Source organism: Perissodus microlepis, chromosome 4 (assembly GCF_051167445.1).
Source record: "Perissodus microlepis isolate ML-2025 ecotype Zambia chromosome 4, ASM5116744v1, whole genome shotgun sequence".
In the NCBI taxonomy this organism is placed as follows: domain Eukaryota; kingdom Metazoa; phylum Chordata; class Actinopteri; order Cichliformes; family Cichlidae; genus Perissodus; species Perissodus microlepis.
Genome location: NC_140464.1, coordinates 32,567,114 through 32,578,744, shown reverse-complemented (window position 1 = coordinate 32,578,744; position 11,631 = coordinate 32,567,114). Strand labels below are relative to the sequence as shown.

At 40.9% G+C, this 11,631-nt stretch overlaps 1 protein-coding gene across 1 annotated transcript in view; it reads right to left on the bottom strand.

The window, feature by feature from the left end:
• Positions 1-684: 684 nt before the first annotated feature.
• The window catches only part of LOC146389324 (uncharacterized), a 14,842-nt gene continuing 3,895 nt past the window's right edge, over positions 685-11,631 (bottom strand). The window contains exons 2-6 of the mRNA XM_084927152.1: positions 6,490-6,557; positions 6,206-6,274; positions 5,082-5,133; positions 1,015-1,051; positions 685-931 (exon numbers count right to left, since the gene is read on the bottom strand). Coding sequence (XP_084783278.1) covers positions 886-931; positions 1,015-1,051; positions 5,082-5,133; positions 6,206-6,274; positions 6,490-6,557 — 272 coding nt within the window. The 3' untranslated portion in view covers positions 685-885. The remainder of the gene's footprint in view (positions 932-1,014; positions 1,052-5,081; positions 5,134-6,205; positions 6,275-6,489; positions 6,558-11,631) is intronic.

Here is an 11,631-nt window from a genome sequence, read left to right as displayed (position 1 = left end):
TCTCTGGTGATTTGTGAGGTTCTCATCATGCTTGCTGATGTTCCTTCATCCCATTTCAGCACAGTGAACATCTTGTCCTGATATCTTCTTTGGTCTTTCACTTGAGGTTGAAGAATAATTGTAGAATTACAAAAAAAAACTTGTGAAAGCTAGAATCAAATTAATCCTTAAATTGTTGCCAATGAAAGTTTTGTCAGGTAAAATATACTTGACAAAAATCTGCTGTTTGTGGTCTCTCTGTGCTCATCTTCTTCTCTTCTTCCCCTGGTCTGCCTCTAACTAAGCCTGGTGCTGCCAGAGGTCTCTTCCTGTTAAAAAGTTCCAACTGTTGCCAAGTGCTCACTTATAATAATAATAATGGATTGGATTTATATAGCGCTTTTCGGGGCCCTCAAAGCGCTTTACAATGCCACTATTCATTCACTCTCACATTCACACACTGGTGGAGGCAGCTACAGTTGTAGCCACAGCTGCCCTGGGGAGGACTGACAGAAGCGAGGCTGCCATATTGCGTCATCGGCCCCTCTGGCCAACACCAGTAGGCAGTAGGGTAAAGTGTCTTGCCCAAGGACACAACGACCAGGACAGAGAGCCCGGGGATCGAACCGGCGACCTTCCGGTTACAGATGCACTTCCCAAAACAGTCTGCATTTAAAAATCAATCAATCAATAAAAATGTCCCGTCTGTTTTATTTGAATAATGATTTCAGTATTCAGACTTGTCAGGTAGCAACAATACATAAACATGTGAAATTATTATTTTAAAAATTTCTCTGACGTTATTGGGGAGCAAATGTGTTATTGAAGAAAAAAACCCCAAATAATCATAACCAATGAAAGTATGGTATATTAGTTTGTCCACATGGTGGCAACATATGGTTAAATTTAGTTGACATCATCATCATCTTCATCAAAGACGTCAGCTACAGTCCTGTGGAAAAAGAAATAGAGATGTGAATGACTGAATTTCAGAATAACTTGAGCAGGCTTAAAGCCAGTGTCAACAGCACTCACTTGTAGATCGATCCAGTCACTTCATCCAGAAATCCTCCTGAATAAAAACGATGAACCATTAGTGAGCTGGAGACAACCAACCACAAAGTCAACATATATGATCAGATGGAAAACTGTTACCTATTGTAACTTTCTACTGCAGTTTGAGTTAACCAAAAACATGTTCCTCTCAGGATTACAAATGCTGGAACACATTGGATCATAATCGGAAAACCTAATTTGATCTAATCTGCTGAGGGATGGCTAAGGGAATTCTTCATTTTTCTTGCAGGATTACCTCTTTCCTCTTTAGCAACCACCTGTAGCAATCTCTGTGGACTGGCAGATGTTATGTCCACCAAAAAGGCCATTTTAAGGAAATGCCATTTCACATGAGCATCCTTGAGCAGCTCAAAGGGACAATGCTGAAGGGCACCAAGGATCACATCCATGTCCCATGGGGGAACTGGAGGTCCAGTCCTGCAAAATGTAAGTTGCTGGGCACTCCTAAGAAACCAGGAAATTAGGGAGAGGTCAGTCCCACTGAGTGCTGAGCAACCAGTGTGAACCACCTTGACTGCTGTTACCATACCTCGCTGGGTAATTGCAGATCAGCTGGGAAAGCAGGAACTACAGGATGGTCTTAAATGTAGCCTCGTAGTGGTCCAACTAGTGGACCGCACATCAGGAGGCAAAAAGTCACCAGCAGTAGGGGTAGGCAGACCTTGTGGATGGTGCACAGATTCCTGCAAATTTCATATCACAGGTTCAGGCAACCCTAAGGAAAGGTGCCTTTCATGGGCCAGGTTATCACCCTGAGCCCTGCCAGGAAGGGCTGGAAAAGCATACCGCTTATTTGAGACAGGAGGTCCCTTTGGAAGGGAAGCTCTCATGGGTCCCATTCAGTAGCAGAGGGATTGCTGAAAACCAAGGCATGTGGGACCAAGAGGGGCCACCAGGATCAACCTCATCTCCTCAGTCTGGACTCAGTGGAGGACCAACTGGAGGAGGGAGAATGGAAAGGAAGGCATAGAGTCTGGGGGCAAGGGTGTGCACGGGTGTCCCACCCCAGAGGCAGGTCATCATTCTGGAGGGAGAAGAAACAATGGCATCGCGTCAACTCCCTGGACGAAAAGATAGAGGTTTGCCCTTCCAAAGTGATGCCAGACCTGGTCAACCATCTGTGGATGGAGTCTCCACTCTCCTGGACTCGGGCCCCCATCAACTTAATGTCCACATTCAATGGCCCTGGTGCATGTACCACCCCAAGCAAACTCAACGGAACAGGGGATGAGCCTCTGCCACAACCTGTTAGCCATCCTGAAGAGGAGGGGGGAACCTAGGCCTGTTGATGTAGGCTGTTGCAACCATTGTGTCTGTCCTGATGATAACATGGTACAGCTCCAGTGAGGATGAGTTGCCTAGTGGCTGGTTCAATAGCCATTTACCGCACAGCCTTAGTGGACCCTACCCAAATTGACTTGGAAAGTGTCCGTGAAGACCAACTGACGGTGAGTCACCAGACCTACTGCGTGACCCTGGTCTAAGTTGGTTGAGTCCCTTCACCAATGGAAAGCTCAGTGGAGACCACAACTTTTACCTAGTGAGACCGCTCCAGGCACAGGCTGGAAGGGGGCTGGCCGACCTTGCTCCAGGATAGGTCAGGGGAGAGGGGGTCGCTGGAGGATGTCAGAGCCTTGGCTGTTCATCCTCCTTCTTTCCATGTGGGTGCGCACCACGTCTACAAAAGCCAAGAGCTGAACTACTAGCTCATCAGGTCCTTAAAGTCAGGCACCTGCATCTGGGAAGGCCGCAAATGTCCAGTGTCCTCAAAACTGGAAGCAGGCGCCACAGAGTCCTCAGGAAGGGCAGAGCTCTGGATGCCCTGCTAATCACATTCAATCACTGGGGTCAGTGAGGAGCTCCTAAAGGGTGGCTCTTCGACAAGCCTAGCAGCAGGGGGAGGGAAAGACACCTGCCAAGGGTCTGGGCACTCCCCCTTGGCCCGTGAGGCATCCACTTTTCCAACTTTGGCTTTAGGCATATCGAGAAGGGGTGAGCCTGCACATTTTGTGCCAGAAAAGTGAGTGCAGGTCAGTCCATACAGGACTAGGGGTTTTTCCCTCACCAGCAAGGCATGTTGGTACTCAATCACATCGCACCTGTTATGCCATCATCCAGAGGCATAGAAATGTCACATCCCACACAGTTATGGCACACAGGGTTTGCCATACTTGCTGGGAGAATGAGGCAGCCGTAACCATGAAACAGCGAGATAAATACTGCTTTTTCCTAAGCTAAGCTAAATAGCTCATCTTTCTCTGCTGATCTTCATGTTCCCCTGACTGTCTTTCATACAATTTTCTTTAAGCTTATATTGTGAAGGATGCTTGGTGAGAAGGGTTATGCTAAGCCACTCAGTGTGAAACTCACAATTGTGAAAAACAGACTGGGCTCACCTAGCAGACCAGAGAAACCCTCGCTCACTGGGCTAACAGCATCAGCCACAGCAAGGACCCAATGGATATGTAAACCAGCAAAACCACAGGCAATATGCCAGAAGTGATCACAGCCAACTAGAGCTACAGAGGAAATGACAGCAATCCTGGGAGGCTGCCAACAGACAGGCTCCCCACCATAAAGGTAACAGACACACACTGTACCACACACTCTTCCAATACACACCGCTAGGCGCTGTATTGTTTATAATTTTGAAGGTAAGCAGCAATATTTTAAATTCAATACAGTATTTGATTGGAAGCCAATGCAAATCAGCAAGGACAGGGGTGACAGAGGCAAACCTTCTGGTTTCAGTCAAAAGGCGTGCCGGAGCATTTTGGACAAGCTGCAATCTATAATATGAATGCTGAAAATTTGGAAATTTTACCTGAAATGCTTGAAACTATTAGAAATACTTAAAGTTGAATTTGCTGAACGGCTTAACTGCATAAGATTACCAAAATATAGAGTACCAAAAACTGAAAAATGTGATAAATAAAGCCAAAAAATTACTTAGACTGAGCTTCATTTGCTAAAATTTCCTTTTCCAAAATAAAAAAAAGCAGAAGTTGGTACTGAAGATCATCAAAATGAAGAAGTACTGAAAGTAATGAAGTACAACAAAAAATGACCTCAAGCAAGCTCAGCATGATTCCACAAATTCTAAGCAGACAGTTTTTGATTGGTGGCAGGATGTAAACATCCCTCTGACACACACACACACACACACACACATACACATACACACACACACACACACACACACACACATCTGTAGACCCCAGGTTGATTTACACACAAGTTAATAACAACATACAGAGACAGTATTTACAGATATAGAGACAAGGACAAAAACCAGTGATCACATCATATTAGAACAGAGACAACAAGACGGGACAACAGGGGACAATACAGAAAACAATAATGAAAACATCAATTATTTAATGTTTAATAAATCAGGATTTGGATCTTAACGTTCACATTAATAAATGCACGGGGGGGGGGGGGGGGGGGATTAGGGAAGTGGAGACAGCTGGGAACACAGCAAGGACAAATCAGGTTTAATGAGACCGCAAACTGAACATAACACAGACAAGACACGGGTTTATCAAAATAAAACCAGAAGTAATGTGAGACATACAAACCTGACATAGACAGAAGAAAAAATATGGAGACATGACAGACTTCAAGGAAACACAGAAGACATAAAGAAACACAGGGACCAGACTGAAGGAACTGAAAAGGAGTGCAAAATAAGCAAAAAGCAAGCAGGGAACAAAAGATCATACCTAAGTATGCACAACCAGGAAGATGACTAGAAGCTAAGATAACAAACACACGAGTACCATGGAAACAATATCAGACTAAAGAGACTAAATATAAGACTTCAGCATATCAAAAGGAAAATTTAATGATTCGCCAAAACTGTGGCTCAAAGATACGACATGACTATATATAAAGTGCCAAACTCTAAGCTTCCTGTAATTTAAGAGTGATGACCAGATAAACTGAAACAAAGAAACTTTCCTTTTGAAATGTCGTTCCATATATATTCATATATTCAAAGTGGTGACAGAGAATTTACTCACCAGGCTTACAAACGGTTTGGCAAACAGGACAAACATTGCAGAAACTGCACATCTATGAACAAAAAGAAACAAATTAATGAATTCAAAATTTGTCCTGGCATGAAATGGTACGGGGGGTGGGGGGTTCTGAACAGTAGCAGAGTGGTGAGTGACATTATAAAGTGACAGTATAAAGTCAGGAAGATGGGACGACTATGGAAAAACAGAACTGCTTTGATGCACTTTTGCACTATATATATATATATATATATATATATATATATACACACACATATACACATATATATATACATATATATGTATATGTGTGTGTATATATATATATATATATATACACACACATATACATATATATATACATATATATGTATATGTGTGTGGTTGTGTGTGTGTGTGTGTGTGTTTTATACCGAAAGGTAATTGATTGGAAAAGAGTTTATTCTGCTTAGATTTTTTTGTAGTCATGTTATTTATGTGTAGTATTTTTTTCCTTTTCATTCTTTCACTTTATATTTCTGCCTGATGATCTCATTTTTAAACATTAAATCAGATGTTATGATCAGTTACTCAGTACCCAAGTAGCCTTTTTTACTCAATACCTTTTAACTCTTGCTTGAATAATTTCTTGGACGGCTAATTTTTACTGTTACTTGAGTAAAACTATGTTGAGGTAGTGCTACTGTTACTTGAGTACAATTTTTGGCTACTCTCTGGTAGTAACCCATCCCTCTAATGGTAAAAGTAGACCCAAACCATGGCAGCAAAATGCCTTAAATCAAAACACACCTATTGCTTTTTGTTGGACTCCTTTGGTGCGTTTCCTGTTTGCTAGCTTCCCCTGTATCAACGTCAGCCCCACTTGTTGCTTGCTCCAAATGTCACCTCAAACTATAGTCTTGGCTCCCCCCTTGCCTCAAAACTACAACAGACCAATATCACCATCCATTATATTACTAGTAAATGAACCACTGTTGTCAAAAACTCCCTACTTTTCTGTGCTCTGCAGTTCTTAGCTCCTGGATTTATTGTCATCGTGTTACATTACCATAGTTGTTATTTATTGTACATCAAAGGCAGAATTGCTTTAAATTGAGAAGGAGGTCAGATGTTGTGTACTTTCTCACCTTGCAGTCGTCACAGTGCTCGGAGGTGTCTCCCTCCTCACAAGGACATTTATCACAGCTGTCACAGTGCTGGAAGAAAGCCCGTTTTATTTTAAAAAGACTAGAAAGCAAATCATGAAATAGCAAGCAGTGCTTTCACGTCAGTAAGGAAGGAACAATCCACCAGTTTTAATGTTTAGATATTTGGGTCAATAACTGTACATCGTGATGTTTGTTTTAGTAAGGATTTGACTTTGATCCTGTAATGACAGAACATCATTTCTCAAAGTCAATCTCATACATACCTCACAGAATTCACAATATGCGCACACAGAGCCCTTGTGATAAGTACCGTCTTCATCGTCGTCGTCATCTGCACAGAATATTTATAAAAGATATATGACTAAATGAGAATAATTACAATAAAATGAACTAGTTGTTTCCCTAGTGTTTTTGTTTTATACAACAAAAGGAAAGAACGAAGTTCTAATTCCTAATATTGTGATCTGGACTACAATGCAGATTTTTGTTATAAGTTTGCTTCTTCACAGATGATAACAAAACCAAAGTGCAAAAATGCAAAATTGTCTTTTTACTGGTAAAAATGACTGACAACAAAGTAAAGAAGGTACAGAGTCAGTAGACTCAGTATACTTTGAAGACATTGACTGGTTTAAGTTACAGGAGCAAACCTAGTTCTAGTTTTATTCTAGAATAAGTTAGTACTTGTTTGCTAAGTGTATATAATGGCTACAGAGTAAAATAGAAAACTATCAAGATGTTTACAGCTCATTTCTTAAAGTTTTGGGGATCTTTGGTGCATTATGGTTGGCATTTATAGATAATTTCAGTATTGGAGTATTTATTGGAGGATATGACTAATGAAATAAGTAAAGTGAAGTTCTGGCTTGATAAAAACAAATTATCATTAAATTTGATTAAATCTAAACTTATGTTATTTGGAAATAGTAGTTTAAATACAAATGCAAAGATTCAAATAAATGGTGTTGATATTGAAAGAGTCAGTGAAAATAAATTTCTGGGGGTAATAACAGATGAAAAACTTAACTGAGAGCTCACGTAAGATATATTCATTCCAAAGTATCACGAAGCATGGCAATACTAAAAAAGGCAAAGCAGGTATTCAACAGAACATCACTTCATTCTATACTGTTCACTGGTTTCACCATACTTAAGCTATTGTGCAGAGGTCTGGGGCAAAAACTATAAAACCACATTACATTCACTTTTTACTCTTCAAAAAAAAAAGCAATTCGAATCATCCACAATGCTGGTTATAGGGAACATCCAAACTCACTATTTTTGCAGTCTGAAATATTGAAAATTGACAATCTAGTGGAAAGCAAAAAATAAAGAACTGCCAGGTAATATTCAGAGTATGTTTGTTTTTTGAAAGAAGGAAGTTATAATTCAAGGGGTTTTTGTAACTTCAAAACAGGGAAGGTCCGTACTACAAGAAAAAGCTTTTGTGTTTCTGTTCATGGAGTGAAACTGTGGAACAGTCTGAATATGGAACGAGAAAAAGTTGCATTTCCTGCGAAAATGCAGTGTGAATGCCTCGTATTGGAATCTGCTGAAAAAAAACTGAAAACGCAGAATTATCTGCTTAAAAGAGGTGTAGAAGCAGAAGTGCTTGCTGAAGATGGCTGTATGTGAAATGGTACACTGAAGAGTGTCAAGACAGCAGAGTGGAGGCAAGCGGGGAAGATGTGTGGAAACCGTCACACGTAGGATTCAAACCTTTGCCACCGGGTCTCACGGCAGCTGCTCAACCCACTGAGCCAAACCAGTTCTGGTGCCAAACAACGATATTATGAGAGAAAAATGTGCACTGTGGAGCAGAAGTTGAAATGAACTGAAAAGAGGTGAAGAAGCAGAACTTTGTGCTGAAAGGAGGTGAAGAAACAGAATAGAGTTGAAAAGGCTGAGATTTGTGCTGAAAAGAGGTGGAAAAGTTGGAATTCTGCTGAAAAGAGGTGAATCAGCAGAATTTTCTGCTGAAAAGAGGCTAAGAAGCAGAACTTTGTGCTGAAAACAGGTGAATCAGCAGAATTTCTGCTGAAAAGAGGTAAAGAAGCTGAAGTTTGTGCTGAAACAGCTGAAGAAGCTGGAATTTGTGCTGAAAAGTAGTGAAAAACTGAAAATTCTGCTAAAAAGAGGTGAAAAAGCTGAACTTTGTGCTGAAAAGAGTTTAAACAGTTGAACTGTTAACTGAAATTTTTTTTGTCCTAAGCGGATTTGAACCCAGGCCTCCTGGTCTGAAAACGGCTGCTCATCTCACTGAGCTAAAACATGGCTCAGACCGGCACGCAAAACTGGTGATCACACTGATAATGTTGTCCCATTCAGCAAAATGGGCCAAAAAATGGCATCAAAAGCTTAATATCTGAAAAAGTATCAAAGTTATGAGCACCAAAAGATATAGGTGGCATTAGCAGAAAGAGCAGAACAGTTTAAAATTTGAATGGTGGAAATCGGCTGAAAACTGAGGGAGTAGTTAACCAGCAAAGGTCAGAGCAACTAGAATAATAAGAAGAAGGTAGAATAAAGACTAGAAAAAGTTGCATTTCCTGCGAAAATGCAGTGCGAATGCTGTGTAGTGGAATCTGCTGAAATCAGCATTATCTGCTGAAAGAGGTGTAGAAGCAGAAATGCCTGCTGAAGATGGCTGTATGTGAAATGGTACACTGAAGAGTGTCAAGAAAGCAGAGTGCATGCAAGGGGGGAAGATGTGTGGAAACCGTCACACATAGGATTCAAACCTTTGCCACCGGGTCTCACGGCAGCTGCTCAACCCACTGAGCCAAACCTGTTCTGGTGCCAAACAAAGATATTATGAGAGAAAAATGTGCACTGTGGAGCAGAAGTTGAAATTTGCTGAAAAGAGGTGAAGAAGCAGAACTTTGTGCTGAAAGGAGGTGAAGAAACTGAAATTTGTGCAGAATAGAGTTGAAGAGGCTGAGATTTGTGCTGAAAAGAGGTGGAAAAGTTGGAATTCTGCTGAAAAGAGGTGAATCAGCAGAATTTTCTGCTGAAAAGAGGCTAAGAAGCAGAACTTTGCGCTGAAAACAGGTGAATCAGCAGAATTTCTGCTGAAAAGAGGTAAAGAAGCTGAAGTTTGTGCTGAAAACAGCTGAAGAAGCTGGAATTTGTGCTGAAAAGTAGTGAAAAACTGAAAATTCTGCTAAAAAGAGGTGAAAATGCTGAAATTTGTGCTGAAAAGAGTTTAAACAGTTGAACTGTTAACTGAAATTTTTTTTGTCCTAAGCGGATTTGAACCCAGGCCTCCTGGTCTGAGAACAGCTGCTCATCTCACTGAGCTAAAACATGGCTCAGACCGGCACGCAAAACTGGTGATCACACTGATAATGTTGTCCCATTCAGCAAAATGGGCCAAAAAATGGCATCAAAAGCTTAATATCTGAAAAAGTATCAAAGTTATGAGCACCAAAAGATATAGGTGACATTAGAAGAACGAGCAGAACAGTTTAAAATTTGAATGGTGAAAATCGGATGAAAACTGAGGGAGTAGTTAACCAGCAAACGTCGGAGCAAATAGAATATGGTAGAAGAATAAAGTTTAAAGAGAAACAGGAACTCAATAGTCTGAATGCCTTGAGGCATTCACACTATTAAAGCAACGTCCAAACATAAAACTGTTCAAAAAGAGTTATAAAAATATGATCTTCTCGAACTATAAAGAAAAGGAAAATATTGAAATTAAGTGAATGTCTCTATTTAAAAAAAAAATTCATGATGTGATATTATAGTATATGGTATATCAGAAATCTGTTCACTATTTTTATTACAAATTATATCAGTAAGGAAGCTGATTAAATATTAACTGATAATTTATGGCAAAGGGGCGGGATTAAATAAGTGTTTACTTCTTCCCACTCCCTTTCAACATGTAAATTAATCAGAACGGCAGCTATATTGAAATGTATTGTTTGTATTTTTTTGTATAGTATTTTTTTCTCTCTTATTTTCTTTTCTAAATGTACCTGTATATTGCTTACATGTTTGAAATTGATTACCAATCAATCAATCAATCAATCAAAGTGCCAACATAAAAGTGTTGTAAAAACAGACTTTTAGTTTCTGCTGTTAAGTATCATTTGTATTATGTTGTAATACCATCCACCCAGGCTGGAGCCTATCCCTGCTACCATAGGACGACAGGCAGGGTGCACCCTGGACAGGCTGCCAGTCCATCAGCAGGGCTAACACACACTACATGTTAAAGTGTGGACACACCTTCTCATTTCATGGTTTTTCTTTATTTGCTTCTACTTTCTACATTGTAGATACAAACTGAAGACATCAAATATATGAAGCAAGTTTATGGAATTATGTATCAAAGAAAAGATGGATAAATAACTCTAAATATATTTTAGATTCCTCAAAGTAGCCACTGTTTGCTTTGTTGACAGAGCTGCAAACCCTGCTCTCAGTGAGCTTCATGATGTAGTCACCTGACATGGTTTCCCCTCACAGGTGTGCCTGTCAGGGTTCATTTGTGGCATTTCTTTCCTTCTTAATGGTGTTGGGACCATCAGTTTTGTTGTGCAGAAGTCAGGTTGGTACACAGCTGACAGCCATAGTTGACAACTGTTAGAATTCATATTATGTCAAGAACCAATCAGCTAAGTAAAGAGAAACAACAGCCCATCATTAATTTACAAACTGAAGGTCAGTCAGTCCAGAAAACTGCTAAAACTTTGAATGTGTCCCGACATATGACTGTACACCAACCCACCCAACCAATGTCATCGTCAAGTATGCCTTTGACACCAATGTGGTTGGGCCCATCTCTGATAGAGATGAGACAGTGTACAGAACCTGTCCTCCTGGTGCTCAGAAAACAACCTGAGGCAGAAGGTCCTTAAAACCAAAGAACTTATAATGGACTTTAGGAGCGACAGACAGCTTCATTCCCCTTCGATTATAAATGGAGGATGGGTGGAATCTGTCTCCACCTTCAGGTTTCTGGGCACCCACATCTTTGCTGATCCCACCTTCAACACCGACTGGTAATGAAGACCCAGCAGTGGCTGCACTTCCCCCATGTCCTCTGGAAAAACAACCAGAACCAGAAGCTGCTGCTGGCCTTCTATGGCTCCTCAGTGGAGAACGTGCGCTCCTACTGCCTGGGTGTTTGGTGCGCAGAGGCCGCAACTGAGAACAGGAAGACTGCACAGAGAGTCATTAACACCGTCCAAAAAAACCATTGGCTGCCCTCTGCCACCCCTGCCCATCCATCTCACCAATCTGAGCCATGGTCTGTGGTTGGCCTCATGTTTTAGGCCAACCACAGACAGACTCTGTTCAGACCAAGTATTTTCTTCGCGCTACCTCCAACCAAGCACTTTGCTCTCCAATGTGTGCCTTTCTATTGTTGTGTATATATTTCTCTAGACTGTATA